We start from the raw sequence: 24,150 nt of genomic DNA, 5'->3' as shown, positions 1-24,150 counted from the left end.
AAACTCCCCCAGGCAAAGATTTTTTGTTTTTCGCTTTTTTTGTGGTAAAATGTACATAATATAAAACTTCCCATTTTAACCATTTTTAAGTGTACAGTTCTGTGGCATTAGGTACATTCACACTGTTGTGCACCCCAAAGCTTACTGAGAGTCTTGTGATCTGACTGAAATGGGGAAGGGTGAAAATACAGGAAGAGATAAATACTGTGTTTAAAACAGTTGTTCTTTCGTGCGTTTGTTGAGTGAATAGGAGCAAGTTCACATGGGGTCCCGTAACGTGATTTTGAGCAGCAGTGGCATCATTAGGACGACGAGGAGAGAGGGTGGCTGCAAGGAAACTTGGGGAAACGATGAAGACAAACTTTGTTTCACAAAACTCATAATGCCCTTTAATGTATTTGCAGCAGAAGTAAAATGAAGAATTTTTCTCCACTCTGCCTTGTGCTAGGATCAGAAGAATGTTCCTGAATTTTGTTGGGGAGTGAATAACTTCTAAAGAGAAGGTCTCACATCAAAAGTAAAGTTTAATTTTATTAATTGCAATAATGCCTTTTGACATTTAAGCAATATGTTACTGAGGGATGCAATTCACAGAAGAGTTAGTATTAAAAATCTTATAATTATTAAGAATTACATGTGAGCTGTGGGGGTGAAGGGGTGGACAGGGGTACATGAAGGGAATCAAAACAAGCCTAAGTGATTCAGCAATGACTTGACCCAGACGTTTCTTTTGGGAATTTGAAGAACTCGGATCCATTTATTCATTCCCAAATATTTATTTAAGCGCCTAGTATGTATGAGGCATTGGGATACAGCAGCGGCAAATAGGTTCCTCCCTCTAATAGAGCTTACATTCTGATGTATTTTAATTTTGAACCATGAATCCAAGAGTATAGTAAATTGAAAGAAGCAGTGAATCAAGAGAGCCTTGGTTCTTCACAAGCTGCCACAAAAGTCAGCATTTTAAGGTTTCTATTCTTGGATGCTGGGTTCTCTTAGTTCTGGAAGGGGAGCGGGCAGGTGGGATGTGAAAAGACTTCCCGCCGAAATATACACAGACTTGGTGTTCGGATTCGGCAGTTTATGACTGTAACTCCAAATCACACCACACCGAACTAACCCTCTAACAAGCTTTTAGGATTAAAGGAGGAAAACTCCATCAGATCCCTCAGACGGCACAGCCATCTCTGCCTTCACGGGAAGACCATGAACTACAATTCCCACAAGCCCTTGCGACCCCGCCCGGACCTCCGTCGGCATAGCTTTTAAACCCATGTGGGAAAGATGGGGGGGAGGGCATGTCGGACGCGCTCTTTGCTGCGTCATTAGCGTGCGACTCCAGGCTACAAAACAGGTCTGGGCCACAAAAGCATGGCAGCTGCTGAGGCGGCCGTGGTGTCGTCGTCATCTTTAAAAACAGACTCAGCCCCAGTCCCTGAAACTGCAGGAACCGCCGCAGCAACGGCCGCCACTTCGCCAGCGACGGCTGCAGCCGCGGCGGTTGCGGCCGCTGCCAGGACCGGATCGGAAGCCAGGGTCTCCAAGGCCGCTTTGGCTACTAAGCTGCTGTCTCTGAGCGGCGTGTTCGCCGTGCACAAGCCCAAAGGGCCCACCTCAGCCGAGCTGCTGAATCGGCTGAAGGAGAAGCTGCTGGCAGGTACGGCAGCCCGGGTTGGGACCAGGCCGAGGCGGCCGCCGCGAGAGCAGAAGCCGCGGAGAGGGCGCTGGGCTTTTTTGCGCGCTCAGGGTTCAAGAGATGAAGGCAGGGACAGGGATAAGGAGCGCTGAATTGGCTCTGCACAGAAATCCGGAGCATCTCGGGCTTGGACTTGCCCTGACGTGAACTCTGTAGCTTAGTTGGCAGTTGTCGTTCTCAAGGGTGAAAAAAAAAAACACCTCAAAACAGAAAACCCATACATACACAAATAAACCTCTCCCTTCGGGCCTGCAGACCCATTTTCTCTAATCTGATCCCTCAGGGGCCTTTTGTTCGGTTCCCATGGATGAACCCCTCCTGAAGGAAGCAATAGCTCTCTGCCCTCAAAGTTGCATTCTTTAAAATAGGTTGATAGTGGACATATTACTTAATTAACCAAGACTTAACGCAGTGGTTTCCACGTAGTGGGCATAAGAATTACTTCGAGTCCCTTGTACAAATGCAGATTCCTAATCCCTGTCCTCCTAGAGATTGTGATTCTGAGGGTCTGGGGTATTTTTTAGGAAACTGCATTTTTAAACTGTTGCTCCAGGTGATTCTGGTGTAAGTAGTCTATGGACCACATTTTGAGGAACAGTAGATGTAACTTGGGCACTTCTCTAAGAGCATTCTTTTTGTTTGTTTGGTTCTTCATATACACTGGGAGAATATTAGAAGAGTCTGAACGGTCTCTCAGTTCATCAGCCCAGTAGATGATTTCAGACAGTGTCCTCAAACAACCTTAAATTTGTTGGGTGTCTAAGCCAAATCTGTGCTAGCCTGCAGAGGCAGGGAGAGGAAAGATACTGTCCCTTCTCTTAACCGAGCTCATAGCACAGTAATTTCAGCAGACTTGGGTGATAAAACTATTTAGCTAGTTGTTCAAGGCCCTCCAGAGTTTGGCCTTGGCCTGTCTTTCCGTTAAACCAGTATGGGGACTTTCTTCTTAACATTGTTTAGTGTCCCCTGGCAAACTTTACACTTTTTTTTTTCTTAAATGCAAATCAAATTATTCTGATTGGAATGTGTTAATTAAAACTGACACAGATTCAGATGTTTATTGGAAATAGGTACAGTCTTGCAGATGTTTAATTCCGGTGTTATACTCATTCTTTTGTTTCACTTTCCTTATACTTTATCACCTATAAGGATGGGTCCTATGGGCATGTTGAAGGGAAGGAATCAAGGGCCCCTGATGCAAGGGCAAGCTTTGTAGTGTCATCGTAGAGTTTTTTCCTTCATAGAATTGCTGTCGTTCAGCTTGATTTGTTAGCTAAACTATGGCTTTTTTGATCCTCAAGGTAATGATTACCATTCTTTCTCTCAGACAGGTTTCTGATAGGATCAAAGCTGTATCCTGGCCTTCTGGTTAGTCTGCCTCCAAGAACCGAAGTTTCTTATAAAACTTGGTTAAAACTCTCAGGGCTGTTGCTGGGCCATCTTCTGGAAGCCCCTCCCTCAGATGTAGACCTTTTCTTTACTCTCCATTTCTTATGTTGCTTGTGATTGGCCTGTTCTGTTTTTACGTTAGCTAGACCAGGGCTTCTCAAATGCCATTCTGATGGCTGTCAGAATCACCTGGGAAGGTTCTTAAAGATACAAGTTTCGAGGCACCGCATTCTAATGCCAGCCACGTGTGACAACCGCTGATTTAGGCCACAGTCAATGGTCATGGCCTCTATCAACATTCCTTTTATTGATTCATGTCATACTAAAATCCCTGCTCTTTGTTTGGATCTTTCAGGGCCCAAAGCATATCAGAATTTTGTAGCTAGAAAAGCCTTAATAAATATTCATCCGTGAGTGGTTACCAGTGGGGTGAACCAAATTCCAATATAATAGAGTTACCAGTATGTCTTCAGACTTGAAGGAGGTAAATTTGGACACAAAGGAACACAGTAGATTTATGGGCCTTCATACTCCAAAGAGTATCAAGTAGAAAAATACAGAGTTCCCCACAAGGTTTCTGTACATTCATGGATGAGAGATCCATAATGGGTTGCAAGTGAAAGGCAAAGAGTTGGAAGCCTAGGCCTGGGCTTACGGGTGTATGTCAAAGCAGACAGCCATGCTCTTCCAAGTGCGGTGATGTCATAATGAGAGAGTGGCACGAGGACTCTGTAGCAGATGCCATGCTTCTGTCTCAGTAGGGTGGAGATTATGCCGTGAGGCTAAGCAACACAGCACATCCTTTTGGCCATTTAATGTGGCTGCTCCAGTATGGCTTTGCTTCCTCCGTTTCCTTTCTCTGTCCTGTCTTTTCGTGTTCTTTCTCTCTTTTTCTCTCTTCTTGATGCCAGTGGTTATAAGGAAGGTTTGATGGGTTTGGAGGAGTATGGCTGAAGACAGTTGTTCCTGCTCCTCTCCTTTTTCATTTGAAGTTCAATAGCCAATATTCTCTCAATGTATTGTTATATATAATAATAATATCAACTTATAGTGCTTTGTAATTTCCAAAGAACTTTCAGATAACATTATTTCAGTTTATCTTTACAATAGGAATGTGAGATAGGCCAAGCTGGCATCCTCTTTTATTTATTTATTTTTGAGGAAGATCAGCCCTGAGCTAACATGTGTTGCCAATCCTCCTCTTTTTGCTGAGGAAGACTGGCCCTGAGCTAACATCCGTGCTTATCTTCCTCTACTTTATACGTGGGACACCTACCACAGCATGGCATGCCAAGTGGTACCATGTCCGCACCTGGGATCTGAACTGGTGAACCCCAGGCTGCCGAAGCAGAACATGCGCACTTAACTGCTGCACCACCAGGCTGCCCCCAATCCTCTTTTTTTTTAAATCTAAATGCTTCAGAGGTTAAGAGGCAACTTAACTATTACCTACTTCCCACATGACCTTTGTTGAGATTAGCTTCTTTAAGGAATTGAGAGTTTTGCTTCAGAGAAGAGAACAACGGATAAAGATAGTTTGGGAACTTGGCGTCATTAGAAGTAGCCTTGTATGAGGTGTACTCCCAACATAGCAGAGGTGCCAGCAAAGAATGCCAGGAAGTAAAAGAGATTTAGAGGTGAAATTGAGGACTTTTAAAACTAGCTACCTATATAAAAACTAACTTCTTTTTTTTTTTTGCTGAGGAAAATTCACCTGAGCTAACATCTATTGCCAATCTTCCTCCTTTTGTGTGTGAGCTGCTGCCACAGCATGGCCACTGACAGACGAGTGGTTTAGGTCCATGCTCAGAACCAAACCCAGGCCGCCAAAGCGGAGCATGCTGAACTTAACCACTAGGCCACTGGGACTGGCCCCAAACTAACTTCTTTTCATCATTCTCTAACAGCCCACTACTATCAGGAATTTACTAGATTTTTGTGGGTTAGCCTGGATATTTACCCACTTTTTAAAAATGTTTTTTTCCTTAGAAAATGAATTCTAGTTTCTAGACAACTAATTTTGGAATACTATTTCTTTGTGATTTAGGGAATGTCTGTACATTTTAAAATCTGTTCTCTGCTAGTAATGTTGTTATAATCTTAACATGTTAAATTTGTATGATACTTTTTATTTGTTTTGAATACTCCACTCTCTCACCCCCACCCCAGTATTTATGGAGATCCTCCTTCATTTGTCTTGGTAATTATCTTTCTCATCCCAATTATTCTTACAGAAGCTGGAATGCCTTCTTCAGAATGGACCAAGCGGAAAAAGCAGACTTTGAAAATTGGGCACGGAGGGACTTTAGACAGCGCAGCCCGAGGAGTTCTGGGTAAGAGAGATGAATGGAAGTTTAATTTAACTGTCACTTAATATCAGAAAGAAATATTGATTGAGAACAGATAAGATGAACTAAAGCCATGCCGTTTTCAGTCTACTTTGGAATATTTCAGATCTACTGGATTTATAGTGCCATCTTCTAAAGAAGCCCTTAAATGGTACAAGGTATACAAAGCTAGTAGAAATAGCCATTTTTATGTTGTGGATGGGACTTTGAGAAAGGGTTTGTACCTGTGCAGAAAACAGTTAATATAGCAGGCCTGAAATTGCTGTCTTTAGAAAGGTCTGCCTGCAAGGTTTACCCTTGGCTGGCATCTGGGCACTTGGTTTTGGGGAGTGCTCCCACCCTTTTGTATCTGATAAGGATGGTTTGCTGTGGCTCGGCTGTTTGTGTGAACACTGTGGTTTATGCTGGAAACCTGCAGGATTACCAGTCAATCACAGAGTTCTTTGCCATTGGTCCCAGAAGTGGCTTCATGATTCTTACCAGTTCAGCCCTCCTCGAGTTGAAGCCTATTTGTCATAACCGTTCTGTTCTATGGTTTTCCAGGGCACAGCACCATAAATACGAGAAGAGACAGGGTAAGGTCTTCTTATTTATGAATGGACCAATTGTATTCATTTCTGGTGGTGGTTGCTGTTTGGTATGCAGAAAGTACAGGTAGTGACATTCAAGGCAGTGAGTAAATAAATTTATTTTTTAGCCTAAACCTAAGGGATCTTGTTGAAGCTTCCATTTTAGAATTATGAAGGATGGCATTTGGCTGAGATTTGTATAAAGGAAGAAATTGTGTTGGAAATAATTTTCCATTTGGAGGCTTAATTTATATGGGATCACACAGGGACTTTTATGATGATATAGTATCTTCATGTGTCAAATTTATTAATTTTTCTTCTAATGCCTGTGGTTTCTGCTGAGGAATAAAGCATATGTATATATATATGTATTGAGTCACAGGGTAAGGGAGATTTGTGGTCTAAGTTAGCAGTTCTGGAGACTGTTAAGAGAAGTTGATGTTTATTGTTTGGTGAAATAAGGACTGGGCTCTACTTGTCATGAATTTGTGTACTAGCTGCTTTATTTACAGAGAACACACACCCTGGGCAAACCGTAAAAGCTCTCTGAATCTGAGTTTCAGTATCTCTTAAAAAGGGATAACATCTACCATAACTCTGGTTTCTTGAAATATCTTGTGGAATATCTATAATATACAGATATTTACTGTACCTGGTGAAGTGCTTTATAAAGGTCTTTTTTTTTTTTTACAAAACTGGACCTGTGTGAAAAAATACACTTTTACTTTCAACATTTTAGATTTTTTTTGTAATATTAATGGTACAGATTTAAGAATTTAGCTGAAAATTTAATATATAATCTGAAATTCATATTTATAATTCTATTAACCTATGTTAAATATAAATATTATAAATTATTTAAAATATAATTTAAATATTAAATAACTTATGAAAGATACATATATATATATAACCTATATAATTCTGTAAAGAGGGCTTGCAGAATTCTCAGAAATCCTGCAATAGTCAGAATAATAGCCCCCTAAAGATGCCCACATCCTAATCTCCAGAACCTGTGAATGTTAGGTTATGTCACAATGGGGAATTAACGTTGCATAGAGAATTAATGTTGCTAATCAGCTGACTTGAAGATAAAGAGATTATTATCCTGGAATATCCAGGGGGACCCAGTGTAATCACAGGGGTCTTTAAAGGTGGAAGAAGAGGCAGAAGAGAGGAAGCAGAGGTTGGAGTGATATGATTGCTGGCATTGAATAAGGAAGGGGGTAGGTCACGAGCCAGGAAATGTGAGCAGCCTCTAGAAGCTGGAGAAGGCAAGGAAGCTCGAGCTCCCTAAGAAGGCTCTAGAGAAAGATTCTCCCCTAGGACCTCCAGAAAAGAATGCAGGCATGCTGACACCTTGATTTTTAGCCTAGTAAAACCCATCTTAGACTTCTGACCTCCAGAACTATAAGATAATAGGTTGTCTTGTTTTATATCACCAAATTGGTAATTTGTTACAGTAGCAATAGGAAACTAATACACCCATTTATTATAAATCACATAAAATGGAAACTAAGTTTCTATATACCACTTTAAAACTTGCTATTTTTTAACTTTAGAGGTTATAAAATCACAGTGAAAAAATTTAGAAAATACTAAAAACCATAAAGTTGAAAATAAAAATTATCCATTTTCCACCTTCTAGCAATAATCACTGTTAACATTTTTGTTATATTTTCTCCTAGCTTTTTATCCATGCAGATTTTTAAAGTTGAGCTGTTCTATATGTACATTTGTATCCTGTTTTTTCTTTTACTTAACCTTATAACATAAGCTTTTTTCCATGTTAATTAAAAAAGCTATTTGTAAACAGGATTTTTATCTTTCTTTTTAAAACTTTATTGAGGAATAATTGACAAATATAATTGTATATATTTAAAGTGTTGAAATCATATCAAGTATCTTCTCCGACCACAATGGTATGAAACTAGAAATCAATTACAGGAGGAAAGCTGGAAAATAACACAAAATGTGGACATTAACATACTTCTGAACAACCAGTGAGTCAAAGAAGAAATCAAAAGAGAAATCAAAGATAACTTGAGACAAACGAAAATGGAAACACAACCTACCAAAACTTATGGGATGCAGCAAAAGCAGCTCTAACAGGGAAGTCAATATTATTTTTAATGGCAACATAATGTGCTGTCATATGGGTGAAATAGCATTTATTTAACCATTTCCTTTTTTGAGGTCATTGAGGTTGTTATCAGAGTTTTGTTAGTAGGACTGATTTTGTGAGCAGCATCTTTATGAATAAAACTTTTTCTTCATTTTAGATTATTAAGATAGCTTCTTACAGGTGGAAAGATACAGATCTTTTAAGATGATTGCAAGGGTGTTATAGAATTAGATAAATGGCACTAGAAACTTCCAATTGCAAAAAGCTTTGGAATGACATGTGTAATAGCCTTGTCTGTCCTAAAGTGGCTCTCATCATAAATAAAGCCTGTCTTTTTGATTTGAGACTAGAATACTAGGACATTTGAATAGGTTTGGAGATAGTGGGTTTCTTACAGAGAAACATGTGAGCACAGAAAATTTGGAAGATAGAGGAAGGGAGTAGTAATTGTGAGGCAGTGCTTGGGAAACCCTGTTATTCATTCATTCTCCTAATTCTCCACACTTTTTCAAACTGTTGTGTCTTTGTGCATGCTTTTCTTTTCAGGTAAACTGGTTGTCTCTGTCTCATTTAGTTGTGGAAATCCTACTGATCTTTCCAGACTTGGCTGAGATGCTGTCTCCTCCATGTGAAGCCTGCCCACTTGCTCTTTTATATTGCTAATGTAAAACTTCCTCCTAGTCTTTGTTTTTGTTAACTCACTGAGGGCTTAACTATATAATAAGTACTGAATAAAATTTTGAGTGATTGAATAGGAGAACGCTAGGAAAAAATTCTGTCCCGTAAACTGTCCCTTGAATGAAAAGCTGCTTGTTGGCTGGGTCTCAACACTGGTTGGCTTTCCTCCGTACCACTTCTGTCTTAGTCTTCCTAAAATTCTACTTTCACTAGCTACCTAACTTCCACGGGCCTCGGTTTTGGGTAGCTCTAGGATGCCTTCTGGTTTTGAATTCTGTCATTCTGGATCACTGAATTAGCAGAGAAATCATCATCAGTTTGGCATTTCAACCGTGATAAAGTCAAAACATGTCAGCCTGCACTTGAGACACCCTGCACTTTGGTTGAAAAACCCACCGTGCTTATCCTTTATCTGAGAATTTGTGCAGTTCGTTCCTTGTTTAGAACGTGGTTCTCTCTTCTCTGTGTGTTAAATCCTGTACATCCTCTAAGGCCTAACTCAAACTCTGAAGTGCTTGACTGAAGCATTCTCTGGCTCTTTAGCCTTTTAGAAAGCTCCCTCCCCAGACCTCCTACAGCAACTATTCTCTCTGTGTTCATTTTCACACTTAGTCATATACCATGATGTTGTTATTTAGCGTTATTCATTCCTTAATTCAGGCAGCATTTTTTGAGCACTTGCAGTTACCCTTGTCTGTATTTTATTTTCCCCATGAGATTATAAGCTCTTTCAAAGTCAGGAAATGTGCTGTTCCATTGAAAGTGTCTTTTGGGGACTGTGTACCTAGTAGCTGCTCAAGAAATTAATATTGAGAATTTAATATTTAATTATATTTTATTAATTTAAATTATATAAATATATGAATTATTATAAAGTAATATAATTTCATATATAAAGCATATAAATTATTCTATATTTTATTAATTTAATATTTAATTAATATTGAGAAATTAATATTGAGAATTTGTGAGTAGAATAAAATTGCTTTGAATCTTTGTTGTTTTTATACTAAGTTTTTGCCTTGGCAGCAGGAGCTATCATTTGAAAAGTACTCTGCTCAACAGAGGAAACTGAAGGCAGGCAATTTATCTTAGTCCTTGAACCAGTAGGAATCTATCATAGAAACTTAGTGGAGGTTTGGGATAGACTTTTGAGGGAGTTGGGATTTGAGCTGGGTTTTGAAGGATGGGCTTTGAATACTTTACTAAGGAGTTGGTACTGTAGGCATTGGGACCCTATTGAGGGTTGTCGGGGGGCTTTGTAGTGTGCAATATAGATTTTCAGAGATGGTGATGAAATGGTAGGAATTTCACAGCTGTAGAACAGTCAGGTTACAGTGGTTTAGGCCGATTTAGGCTGGTGGCAGTGGGAAGAAAGCCTAGATGAGTAAGGGGGCAGGGAGGATGAAAAGGAAGGGAGTCTGCTGGTAGATAGTCTGGGCTGAATTTTAACTCCATCATATACCAGTTATGAGATGCTAGGCAAAGTTCTTAGTCTCTATATGAGACTAGCCTCCGTTTCCTCATAATTGTGTTACCTTTTGGGGTTGTTAGAAGGATTAATTGAGATAATGAATGGAAAGCATTTAGAGTAGAATTTGATACATGGTAAACTCAGTGAATGATATCTGCTTAAACATTGATGAGAATTCTTCTAGCTTGCCAATTGTTTCTCCTTGTAATTCTGAATTGTGGTGGTTATATTGTGTTCTTTCACAAAATTATATCCAATGATGAGAAATACTTCAATTCTTATGAAAATTTGCTTGCTATTAAGTGAAGAAATGATTAAATCCTCTCATCCTCGCCTGGTGAAATGTGTTGTCATATGAGTAATGTTTAAATTGAGGAGACAGGTGGGCCATCGTTGTACTTTATTTGTGGTCTGTGTGAACATACGTTCTCCAGGCTCTCATTTTACCCCGTATTCTTTTTTCTGTTGGGTTGATTTGTTATGTTTCTTTTTTCTTGATTGTATACTGCTGAGCACTAATCATCTTTAAATGGTTCATTAGCTATGATGATGGCTTTAGCTTTGTTTAATAATGAACTCTGTCAAAAGACTTTATCATACCATGCTTAATTGTACCATGTCTTTTTCACTGATGCCCATATAAAATTTCAGTGAGTCCTTTGAGATTTTTCTAAAACTTTATTATCTAACTGTCTAGGTTGAGGTTTCTATCATGTTTAACGCTTTGAGAAGGGAACAAGTCTCTTCCCCATCTCCTCTTCAGAATTTCTTAGTTGCATGACAAGTTCAACTAATTGGAGTAATAGGAGCCCTCAAATTGTGCTAAATACATGCTCTTTACAACTTTACATGCCATATGCCAGGAAATTACAACCAAAATATATGGATATTTAAGAATTAGTTTTCAGAATAGAAGGTCATAATATTTCTTTCTTTGATTTGTAGTGGTTGGAATTGGAAGGGGAACAAAAATCTTGACCAGTATGTTGTCAGGGTCCAAGGTAAGAATGCTGGAAAATACTGGCATAGTTCTGTCTGTCTTTTTTCTTGAATGTTTTTCTTAATGGCCTATGTGTTGAGTTTTATCAATTAAAAAATAAACTGTAAATTATTTGAGTGTCAATTCCAAGTATTAATCACAATGTCTACAGTCGTGATATCTGTGATTCAGAATATTGAGACTGTAAATTGGAAATTCTTAATTGAAAAACAAATTTGACTTATAGAAGCAAAAACAATGCAGTGCCCATAATTTAAAGACAATATATTTAGTTTTTTTGTATAGTTGTATTTCTTAGATGAAAGGGAACTTATGGATCTTAAATTCTACCTGCAGATTTTTTTTTAAATCTTGAAATTTTTATAGAAACAATAGTGTTTTGTAAACCTTGTACTTTTCAACAAAGATGTGCTTTGTTCAGCAGTTAAAAAATGTTTACTAAAGAAAAGAATGGGGCTTCTTTAAGACGGTAAGTTATGTCGTTCCTCTATTAGAGTAGCCTTGACTAAATCCAAGAGCGTTTTTTGAGGCACTTGCTAGGAGGGGGAGGGGTTGTGCAGAGGCAGGAGAGGCACTTAGCCTGTGGACGGAGTCCTCCTCGAAGCTGCAGGCTGGAAGGAGCCTTGAAACAGAAATCAGGATGTCAAAGTGGTTAACCTCTCTGGGCCTCTCAATTTTTCCTTAGGAAAAATGATTTGACCTCTCTAGGGTCTCTTTCAGCTCTGACAGCGATAATATTATCTGTATTCTAATTAGCCACTGGTTGCTAGTTATAATAGCTGGGGTTAGGGGCCAGTGAAAATGCCTGTGGAAGGAAGGTTAATATGCCGCTAGGTAGAGAAGAATTTCAGCAAGTTCCTGAACTAAACATTTTGTTTTAAAACCCTTGATCTAAGTGGGATATAAATAGTTGGTAGAGTGATTTTGTGTAAATTGTTGCTTAGGGAAAAACAGTGTGGTCAAAGACCATTTTAAAAAATTTCCAGTTCATTGCAGACTGATGACTTTTGTAAATTATAATTAAAATGTTATGGCAACATCAAATTACTACATAAGTTTCTAAACACCTTCATTTTCTGAACTTATCTCGTCCTTGGACCACACTTTGAGTGGCAGTGATCTAAGTAAGGTTTTCTTAAAATAAAAAGCCCTGGAGAGTATATTGCCTTTGACATTTCATTTTAGTTATCAACTGGCATAAAAGTCTGTGTCTTTCATATGGAAAGGATCATAATGCTTTAGATGAATGGAAAAATTTCAACTTGGCATTCTCTGCAATGTTCAAAATATTGGTGTTGAGAAATCACAGAATATAAAAATTGTGTTAGAATTGGAGGAGTGTGACTGTTTTATGGTGAATTTGTATGTTGTGCTTAAATACTGACACACAGAGTTTGGAATCTGTTTCTCATGTAGGTATTTGCCAGTTATTTAATACTTGTTTCTAAATTCCAAAATATAAACAGTGGTTGCTTTGATACAGGATTATGGATGACTTTTATTTTCTTTTTTCACATTATTTGGTATTTTCCAAAATCTTTGTAACAAACAAGTCATTTTCATAATAACAAAAAAGATGTTTTACATTAAGATATTTGTTTGTGTTTTTTTCCCCAAGATAGAATGTGTTGAGTTCATTGGAATATTCATTGTCCACCCCCCCCCACCCCAAACCACAAATACATGCAGCACCCTATATGTTATTGAAAGGTGTTACATGTGAATTCCAGGCGTATTTCCAGAAATGTGATGACTGGAAATGTAAATACATCATTGGCTCTGGTTTAAGCTTTATTTATCACAAGTCATTTTGGTATTCATCTAGGAAAGCTGAATGTTGTACAGTGAAATCACTGATCTTCAGATGGCTGTCACTTAAGTAGAAAATCCTAGGTGCATTTTATTATAGAAATCTAGTTCTTGGGTGCTTCCCATTTCAAAAATAGGCATTATTATCTTCTTAGTTGTTTGTATTTCTTATACTTTTAATTTTAAGTTAAAATTAAAATATATGTATTTGTTGAAAAATTAAATCATCTAAATTTTACCTTTAAGTATGTTGAAGGTTACACATCTCTCAAAAGTAGTTAAAAACTGTTAATTTAAAGATTTTGTTTTTAGCACTGGAAGGAATCTTAGAGATCCTCTTATCCAGTGGCTTTCAAAATTTTTGGCTAAGACCCATAGTAAGAAATTCATTTTACATCATGACCCTATATACACATATGTATAAAAAGCCAAAAATTTTTTCAGTAACTTTAATCCTATGTACAATGTGCTCTTGATATTTTTCCTGCTATTTCATTAAAAAAAATTGGTGCCTGCAGCCTTCTAACTGGGCACAGACCTACTGCTTGATCTAGTATCTAATCTTTTTTCACTTCCTACTTTTACAGATGAATTTTTATTTTCATCACAGTTCTACTAGAAGAATTAGACAGTGGTAGATATTTGATGTTTATGTTACAGCCATATCACAATACACCCTTCCCTCACCATTCAGTCCTAATTGAAGACATTGCTAATTGAACACAGCCTAACAGACTCTTTTCTGCTGAAGTGAGAAACATCCTTAGAATCCTGTTCAACCTAGTGCCACTTCACACAACCCCTATCAATTAATGGGTGGAGTGCTGAGCTTTTTTAGTAAAATCTTCTGGCCATTAGATTATTTTGCTTGCATTTTATGAAGACAAGAGACTCCACAGACCACTCAACTCCTTTCTTGCATTCCTTCTTATTCAGATCAGAGTAAGATTTAAGAAGAGTCCTCCTTGTCTTCATTAGCTTCCTCTCCTGTCTTATAGTAAGCTTTGCTCTGCCAACGATCATATTTCTCTTGAGTCATTTTTGTTCACTGCATTCTCTTTTGGGATTACATGCATAAGGTGTATAAAAAGCATCTAGGTTTTCTGTATAGTGCCTTATATAGAGAAATTGCTCAATGAATGTTATTATTACTATTCCCAAGTATTTCACCTAGCCACAGATCTCTCTCTCCTGAGTTCCAGGCCTGTTGAATCTCTCTAACTACATGTCCCATAGATACCTGACATTTATTTTGTCCAAGCAAGTCTTGCTGGAAATCTTGAATACAGTTAGTTTCGTTCCTCTCTGTGATTTCTGGTGGCCTAGGTAAAACATGGCACTCATCAGGAAGAGGAAGCATGCCAGTTCTTTAAGGGAGAGAGGAACTTGCTCTGGGCATTAAAGTCAGAAGGAAATTTCATACAGTGAGGGATATTGAATGACAGATAGATGGTGGTTCTCAAAAATAGTTTCACAACAGATGTAGAAGTGCATCTACGTCAAATATAACTTAGGTAAAATGATTCTGAGAGAGGTTAGGCTGCTATGTCCCTTTGGCCTACCTTGATCTAAGTATGAAATGTTGATTACCTAGAAGAAGGCCATGGATGCATGGTCCCTCTAGAATCTTCCCTAAATTATACTTTCTTTGAGCTAATCATTCAGCAGAAGCCAGATAGCAGACGTACCTTGAAGTGACAGACTTTGACGAGGTTTTCGAGTATTATCTTTCTCTATTGCTGATTAAAACTGATTACTTATATATGCTTTAGAAACCAGATGAGCAGATGGAAGGGTCAGTGTTCTATTATGAAATCACTGATGCCATATAAAGACTCTAGTTAGCATTTTCTAGATATAAGTCTGCTCCCATTTCTATGTAGAAATAAACCATAGTAGTACCTGCAGGCAAAGCCAGCATTTCCTCAGAAAGCAGCTTTGTATCATCTCCAACAGTTACACAAGTGTTATCGTTGGGGTATACAAACTCTTCCACCCTAAATGTGTTCAAAGGACTGTAATTTCTTACAAGTTTACAAGGAACATTTTTAGGTTAACCAGTCAATGTCGACTCTGAAGTGTGACTTGAATAATGCTCCTGTGAAACTTAGCCAGCTCGCTAAGATTTGAGCATTTCTAATCCATTTTCTCTAGAGGTTAGTCCAGTTTGTACTTTTTCTTTACACTCTATTAATATTCGGACATTTCATAAGTGCTATATTGAAAATTTTGAAGGGCTTACACTTACGAACTGTAAAGAGCTGTTCCTTTTTAATGAAGACATTCAAAGCCACGTGTTTTCAGTTTGGCAGGTTTTTAAAAAAAATGTTCTTCCTCATTGTAAATAATATCCCCTGTGAAACTTTGAATCACAAGCTTTCAAAATCAAACTTCAGCAAAAGTAGTTGCCTAGTTGAGATAGAAATGATTCTGTACACTTTCTGTGATACAGTCCTTTTCCTTTCTCCTGAAGAGTACAGAAGCCGATTTACTTTTAAAATTGTCTCGTATCTGCTGTGGGGTTCAGGGAGCTTGAAGATGAGTAGAGAGTAGAGTAGTATTAATATCAGTGAGAAACTATGAATCCCAGAGAGCACACAGTTCTCTGGAAACTTCTTTAAAAATTCTACGAGACCTCCATTTGTGGTGTTGTAGTGGAATTATGTTGTAATGAATACAGTAATAGAATTCACAACTCCTAGAATGCATCCTGGAGAATAAACAACTCTAAAACCTGTCTCTGTGTAGAATTTAGGCCAGTGAAAAATAGATTAGACCTTATAAGATAAAATGGTAGGTCATGGATATACATCCCATGTTTTTTTCCTTCTGTCCATCATGTCTTGGTGCTGAGGCTTTGTTTCAGCTGGAAGCTGAACTGTCTGGGTGGAGTTTTCTAAGTAGTTTGTGAGTCATTGAACAGAACTGAAAGATAATTATTGCTAGATGCCAAGAAAAAGGAAAGCTAGAAAACAGCTATGATTTAGATCAGCAGTTCACGAAGTGTGACCCAGAGATTCCTGAGGCTTTTTCAAGTGATCTGTTGAAGTCAAAACTATTTTAATAGTTTTGCCTTTTTTACTTGCTGTCGCACAAGTAAATAGCAGAGTTTTTCAGCGGTTACCTGATGAGTAATGATATCGTCGTCCTAATGGCTAATGAAGTGTGCATGTGTATTAGTGTTTAAAATATTTGTTCAGTTTTAATTTCTAATACAGTAAATATTGACAGAGCCCATATTAAAAAATTTTTGCCTCAGGGTTTCTCAATAACCTTCAGGTGTATAGGGGTTCAGAAACCACAGTGTTTGAGAACTGCTTGTTTAGGTATTATTTCCCCTAAAAAGAATGCAACATGTATGACTGCAAAACCTGAATGATTTGAAATTTACCAGATATTATCTGGATGTCCAAACTATGGTGAATTGTGAACAATTGCACACATAGGAACTTTTCTATCAACAACTTTTTATTAAGCTGCTACTGTGTTTCCATTTAGTAAGAAACGCAATAGAATAACAATGCAAAATTCAAGCTAACAGTTTATAATTTGGGAAGATAAGGGTTGGCATATTTCCAGTGTACTTAGAAAACAGTGCACATCGGTAGGTGATCATGTGCCAAGCAGTATGGCATGAGAGCTCAGTAAGATCAACTACTGGGAACAGACGTTATTGTCTATTTTCTCCATGACACTCATTCCCTTCTGCAGGTTGTCTTTATTAATGTCTTAGCCTGTTACACCATAATCTTCTAGAGGCAGGGGACCCTTTAGTATATGTCTTTGTATCTCTCACAAGCACATCGGAGAATACTTTGTATATTCATAGTCCCTGAGAAGCATGATTGAATGAGTGAACATACTAGTGAATGAATGAAGAGATGATGTGGGTTTGATATACGCCTGATTCTTTTTATGTAAGAAACTTGTATTGAGCACTTGCTTTTAGTGATCTGGGAGAGTGGGTGTTTGGGAGTTGGGGTGGATTAACAGGGCAGCTTTGAAAGATGAACGGGGTTTAATCCTTAGAGAAGAGAGGGAGCTCAAGGCCGAGGAAGTGCCATGTGCCAAGGTGTAGGATACTCGGAGTCCAGAGACTAAATGAGCACTGCATGTTTGGAAAGCATGTTAAGGTTCCTGGTTAAAACTTGTTACATAGCAGAATAGCGCTAATACATTCAAGTATTATAGATAATCCAGTATACCTCATTGCATTGTGTTCTTATGCAAGTAAATAGATTATTAAGGCACGAATCAGAGACCGCATTTTGTCGCTTCTTACTGTTCCTTGTGGAAACTCACTGTAACCAGACGAGTCACTCTAACCACTGTTATTGTGGGCCATTCTGTCTCTTTTTTTTTTTAAACAGCTACGATCATAGTTCTGTTTTCTGTTGCTTACCAGGGCCAAGTCCTGCTGTTCTAAACTCTGCTTCTTCTCATGAGGTACTATTGTTACCTGGATTTTAGGATAAGGAAACGAGGGTCCAGCAGGAAAGACTACCTTAGCCTACTTCGCTGACTGTGTGGGGTCTGTGCTCTGGCCGCTGGCCCTGCTGTACTTCTCCCCGTGGTGCGCTGAATCAGGGTTGATGGTTCCAAAATATAGATGCAGGAGTGAGGCGTTTCAGGTGATAAGCCTGAATGTTTAGTTACAAGAAACTAATTTTTGTCAATACTAATGAAATTTTAAAAAAATTAAGTGCATTGGAACATTCCCTTCTATATTGTATTTATAAAAAAAATAATTCTCAGCTATGTAATAGAAGATGAATTCCTCAAAGGGCACTTAGGCTGATATAAAATGTCTGCTTGTTTATGAGAATTTGAAGTTTTAAGATTTTTCTCATTTTTTTCTCTGGTCCCTTCACTAGTTTAAGAAGCTTGTCATTAATCAACTTAACTTTCTGCTTTTTGAGCTTTCTCTTTAAAAACTTGCTCACATAACTACAGATTATCTTCAGTGGGAATTATATTCCTTGCATTTTTCTTGCCGTTTTGTGTAATGCTCCAAATAAAATTTGAATTTGACCAAAAGAGAGGAAGGAGTATAAAGAATGTGTAATGCAGGTCTGCCCTGAGATGAGGAGTAAAACGGCCCTCAGTTGCCTAGGAGTGATTTAATTCTTCACTTGTGAATAATGAGCAGTTCTTAGAAGTGACTTTTTTTCCTTCCAGAGAGCTTAAGAAGTAGCGATTTCTCTTTACTAAGAAAACGCATGTAATAGTTACGTACACTACTTCTGCTATACTAGTTTTGCTCGTTTCCTAAATATTTAGCTTTTGTTTAAATACATGATCAAGTTACTAAGCTTAGTCGTAGTATTTCATATAAGAAGTAATAGATTATTTTAAAGTTCATTTTAATTGTGTCTGTGGTAACATCGTTGAGTCTTGTGATGACTGTATGGGGGTTTACTGTACCATTCTCTCTGCTCTTAGGTATATTTGACAATTTTCCTTGAAAATCAAAACTGCCCAGTGTAAGACTGGTTTTAGAAATTTGTTTGCAATAAGAGTATGTCTGTGAGCCATAATGATCAATACAAGCAGGCTTTTCTTTGTCATGCTGGCTGGGGTGGGAAGTTTGTGAGGGTTCCTCAGCTGACACATGTGCTTCCCACAAATTGGAAATTCACTAACAAAACAATTGCAATCTATTATTTTTGCCTTTACTTTGTACCAAGTTGGTAGTATTAGTAAGAATCTCTGTAAACTTCAAGACGCTCATCACAGTTTTTCTCCACCTTATGGCCTCTTTTTCTCCCTTATTTCTCTTCCTCTAGAGGTATGTTGCCATTGGAGAGCTGGGGAAAGCTACCGACACACTAGATTCTACAGGGAAAGTAACAGAAGAAAAACCATACGGTATGAAGTTCATCTAATGTAGTCCTCTTTTTTAATATTTAGAGAAAGTTTCTGTGAATTTGGAATTTTAAAATAAATCTCCTACCTGATATTACCAGTGATTTTAGTTTTTAGTAGATTTCTTTTGGTTAATAAAATTGGAGATTGTGGTTATCATATTCTTGCTTATTTGGTATGTTTGTTAATAAAAATTTATTATAATATCTTCTTTTCCTATAATCTTTGTGTGTGTGTTTGTATGTGTGAGGAAGGTTGGCCCTGAGCTAACATCTGTGCCAGTCTTCTTCTGTTTTTTGTATGTGGGATGCCGCCACAGCATGGCTTGGTGAGTGATGTGTAGGTCCACACCTGGGATCCGAGCCTGCAAACCCTGGGCCACTGAAGCGGAGTGCATGTACTTAACCACTACACCACCAGGCTGGCCCCAATAATCAGTTTTTTTTAGTGTTCAGAATTCTTCCAAAATAATTCCCTTGCCAAAAAAATGTTTATAGCTAGGATTTAGCACATTTTTTCTAGTAAATGAGAAAGCAGAGACTCTCCTGTTAGATTTTACCTGTCTTGCCATTGTTTGTGTGTTTATTTATTTACTTTACAATTACTTCTTAGCTGTTGAAATAAATGTGCCAGGTTTAGTACTTTAAAACTAATCATGTTCCTGTGCTTTGGAGTATATAAAAAGATGTGACTGAGGGAAAACTACTTCTCTGGAAGTAAAGGAGAACTCACTGGGGCCCACCTTAATTTTTCTACCATTCATTCTTTCACTACTTTAAGAGAGGATGGATAAAAGAAATGGTTTCCTAGCAACTCTCACAGTGCTCATGCTATTTATAATGCAGCTGTTGCAGTTTCGTACAGTCACTTCACCTACATTATTTTGTCATCAATTGTGAATTATTTGTAGGCTTTCTGGGGTTTTTATGCCTGTGTTTAATGTTATGCCTTCTTAATTTAGCTATAGACAGTCCAGCGTCTGGCTTGCCCATGCTTTTGTGTTGAGTGGCCTTAATGTGTATTACATATGGCCCCAGTGCTGAGACCAACCTTTCCTTTGTCCATAGCAGCCTCACTTGTCCTGTTAACATTTATATGTAGCCTAGTATCTTCCTTGATTAATCAAGCAACATAATCAAAAGAAAAAAATCACTGATTTATTTTGAGTCTTCTTAAAAATAGACGTTGAATTATCCTTAAAATTATTATTATTAGGAAATAATAGCAGACCATCACTTAATTGAAACCCAGCCATAATCTTCAACCGGAGGCTTTGAAGATTAAAGAAGTCTAGGGCAATAGGAGGATATCTGAGATTTCCAGAGCAGACTAAAGTATACATCAGTACATGTGTAATTAGAAGAATGGTGAGGAGGTGGAATTGGTGAGACTTGCTGATTGGATGGGATAGTGAGGGAGAGGAAGTTGTCAACTGTGACCTCGGTTTCCGGCTATTAAAACTGGTTACATGATGGTGCGATTCACTGAGTAGGGGATTCTAGATGAAAGTACTTAAACATCCCCTTCCTTCCTGCCCTTAAGCATTTTAGAATTTTAAAAAACTCTACTTTGTATTGTGTAATTTGTAACCTTATTTACTTACCTTAAAGAAAGCTTAATTTGTTCAAGTCAACTCATTATAATGTTGAAATAAGTCATGGAGAAACTAAGTAACTTTCTTCAGGCCCTGGAAAGGAGAGCTCCCTACAGTTTATTCAACAGCATTTGTAGTCCCAGAAAATGAGAGCTCAGAGAATTTTACTAATTGACATGATTTTTCTATGTGATTTTGGTGAATCAGCAAGTGTTTATCATCTGTTTAAGCTGCTACAGCAGGTACTAAGGGGGAGATAAATTAAGTATAAGACCTAGCCTGTGTCTTAAAGGAACTTCTGTCTAATGGAGAACTAGAACCTATGTTTTCAAACCTCTGAGACCTAATACTGAGACCTATAACCAGTATTTGGTAATGCCTTCTTTACTATCCTGAAATATAATTCAGAGGTACTCTCCTCTACCTACTCTCCATCAATCAAATTACATTTTTTTTTTTTTGATGAAGATTAGCCCTGAGCTAACTGCTGCCAATCCTCCTCTTTTTGCTGAGGAAGACTGGCCCTGAGCTAACATTCATGCCCATCTTCCTCTACTTTATATGTGGGACGCCTACCACAGCATGGCTTTTGCCAAGCGGTGCCATGTCCGCACTGGGGATCTGAACTGGTGAACCCCGGGCCACCGAGAAGCAGAACATGTGAACTTAACCACTGTGCCACTGGGCCGGCCCCCAAATTAAAATTTTGAAAAAATTGACATAATACAGTTAATGGAATATAGAGAAGAAATAAAAGTAATTTATAATAAAATAGACACATCAATATGTAAATGCATACATATTACTACACAAAAGTCTTAATGAAGTAGTCAAATATGTATACGTAACGGATACTTACGCATAAATCACTGCAAGTGCCACAAGTCAGATGCAGACTGACATAGCTGTGTTGTATTGATGACTCAGTACTAGAAAATTCAGTATATGTAAAACTGTACAAAATATGCTTTGTGTTTAAATGGAAAATGGAGTTAAGTTTTAGCCTCAGGTAATTATAAACAGACTTTTCAACCCACAAGAATATCTGGCAGACATGGAAACATCATGTAGTATGTAGGACAGTTCTTCATTGTGCCACACAATCCTGCACGTCACAGGACAGCAGGCATCCCTGGTCCTCACCTATTCAGTGCTGCTGATGTCACCACCCCACCCAATCATTATAACAATCAAAAATGCACCTCTTGGGCCAGCCCTGATGGCCTAGTAGTTAAAGTTCAGCACATTCCACTTCGGTGGCCCTCGTTCAATTCCCAGGTGTGGAACCACACCACCTGTCTGTCAGTAGCTGTGCTGTGGTGGCAGCTCACACAGAAGAACTAGAAGGACTTAGAACTAGAATATGCAACTATGTACTGGGGCTTTGGGGAGGGGGGAAAAAAAGGAAGGAAGATTGGCAACAGATGTTAGCTCAGCATGAATCTTGTGCAGCAAAAAAAAAAAAAAAAATGCAGTTCTTAATTGACCTGTTGAGAACAACTGACGTTTGGACAAAGTAAATTAGGCAGTAGGCAATAAATGACAAATGAATGCTCTTAAGTCATTTTGTCCTATCTAGACAAATTCTATTTTTAGCCATTGTTTTGGATAGCTCAGAAGAATAAAAAGATGAGTCTCTAGCTCAGTAGACTCAAAGTTCAAACCATATTAATAGGGACTCTATCCTATTCTCTGTCCTAACACCTTCTGTTATTCCTAAATAGCCTTTTTCACCATTTATAAATATATATTTGCTTTTCCTTAATCTCTAAGCTATGGGGCTGAGACCGTGTCTCTTGGTTCTTGGGGTCTAGAACAATGTGTGGCATATAGAATAAAACATTTAGTTTATGAATAAATAAGGCAGATGATAGAGGCATTCACAAAGAAGATGACTGCAGGTAAGTCACAGGAAGGCAAAGCATCTTACCTTCTGCTGCTCTTTTCTCATCCACAGCTCGGTATTCAGTCCCAGGTGCAGTTGCTGGTGTCTCTGAGGACACTTGGCACTTGGCTTCATCGTGCTCATCTGTTCTCAGTGAGCATAGGACACAAGGGCTGTGGCTTCCCAGGTTGTCTTGGATGTGGGCCAAGCTTCTGGGAAGGCCTAACTGCTCCTGTGATGGGAGCAGTTTTTCTATCCCTCCTGTGACGTTTTTACTGGGAGGCAAGAAATGTAAAAGGAAGGTGGTATCTCATGCTAATCCTCTGTTCTAAACACCACCACCCCTTAATCCCAGAATAGGATGTTACCAAGGTCTTCCCAAATGGAAGTAGCTAATGTTTATCTAATGGGAGCGGCTCCTCCTGTGTTGTGGTTTGGCTGCCCACACTTCCTGGAGGAAGCTGAAAAGCTGAATGGGGTCTCAAGTTGTGATTTAAACAAATAGGGCACACACTATAGTAGGGCTGGTGTGTAGCTGAGTATCAATCATCTTACGGTGCCTTTTGTTTGTATTAAACTTTTTAATTATAAAGCGTTACACAAATAAAAGTGAACAAAATAAAAATTTACAGCTTAATGAACTATCACAACAAACATCCATGCAGCTACCAGTTGAGTCAAGAAAAGTTCCAAAACCCGCTTCATGCCCTGTCCCACTTGCCACACCATCTCTCTTTTCCAAAGATAACTACTATCCTAACTTCTAATAGTATAGTGATAATTATACAAGTGTAATACAGTTTTGCCTATTTTGGACTTCTTTATTGCTGTGTAGTGTGCCACTATATATATAGTGTATATATAATGTGGAGAGATGTATGTGTAGATATGTGTGATAATGTGTTTGTGTATACGTATGTACACGCACACTCTTTCTGTCAACAGACATTTGGGTTGACTCCAGTTTGGGGCTGTATAAATAAAGCTGCTATGTGTATTTTATACCTATCTTTCTTGGTAGACATGTACAATAATTTCTTTTGGATATACCCAAGTGGAATTGCTGGGTCATAGGGTAAGTGTATATTTTATCGTACTGGAAATTGACAAACAGTTTTTAAAGTGGTTGTATAACTTTGCATTGACACCAGCAATATGTGATTTCCACCTGTTCCACATCCTTGGTAACACGTGGTACGAACAGTGTTTTTAATTTTGGCTATTCTGGTCAGTGTGTAGTAGTATTTCATTGTGGTTTTAATTTGATTACTAATGAGATTCAGCACTTTATCATATGTTTTTTGGCTCCTTAGCTATGGTCTTTGTGTGTTGTCTAGGTCTCTTGCTCATTTTTTTTTTGTTTTGTTTTCCCTTTCCCTATGGAGTCTCCCCTTTTTTTGTGTGTGAGGAAGATTGGCCCTGAGCTAACATCTGTTGCCAGCCTTCCTCTTTTTGCTTGAGAAAGATTGTTACTGAGCTAACATCTCTATTGATCTTCCTCTGTTTTATGTGTGATGCCGCCACAGCGTGGCTTGATGAGCGGTACTAAGCCCACGCCTGGGATCCGAACCTGCGAACCCTGGGCCGCTGAAGCGGAGCGCACAAACAACTACTGCGCCACTGGGCCAGCCCCTCACTTTTTCTTTTTTAATTGATTTTGTGTGAGTTCTTTATGTACTCTGGATGTGTGCTCTTCTTTTGAGTATAGATGTTACAGA

At 38.3% G+C, this 24,150-nt stretch overlaps 1 protein-coding gene across 2 annotated transcripts in view; it reads left to right on the top strand.

Annotated features, from left to right (window-relative positions):
- The first annotated feature begins 1,128 nt into the window (after nucleotides 1-1,128).
- TRUB1 (TruB pseudouridine synthase family member 1) overlaps nucleotides 1,129-24,150 on the top strand; it is a 35,535-nt gene continuing 12,513 nt past the window's right edge. For both annotated transcript variants that reach the window (XM_001495127.6, XM_023638805.2), the window contains exons 1-4: nucleotides 1,129-1,657; nucleotides 5,320-5,418; nucleotides 11,225-11,280; nucleotides 18,875-18,956. In XM_001495127.6, the coding sequence (XP_001495177.1) occupies nucleotides 1,372-1,657; nucleotides 5,320-5,418; nucleotides 11,225-11,280; nucleotides 18,875-18,956 (523 nt within the window). In that variant the 5' untranslated portion in view covers nucleotides 1,129-1,371. The remainder of the gene's footprint in view (nucleotides 1,658-5,319; nucleotides 5,419-11,224; nucleotides 11,281-18,874; nucleotides 18,957-24,150) is intronic.

This window comes from Equus caballus, chromosome 1 (genome assembly GCF_041296265.1).
Source record: "Equus caballus isolate H_3958 breed thoroughbred chromosome 1, TB-T2T, whole genome shotgun sequence".
NCBI lineage: Eukaryota > Metazoa > Chordata > Mammalia > Perissodactyla > Equidae > Equus > Equus caballus.
The sequence above is the reverse complement of the archived record's forward strand: the minus strand, read 5'-3'. Positions and strand labels throughout refer to the sequence as shown.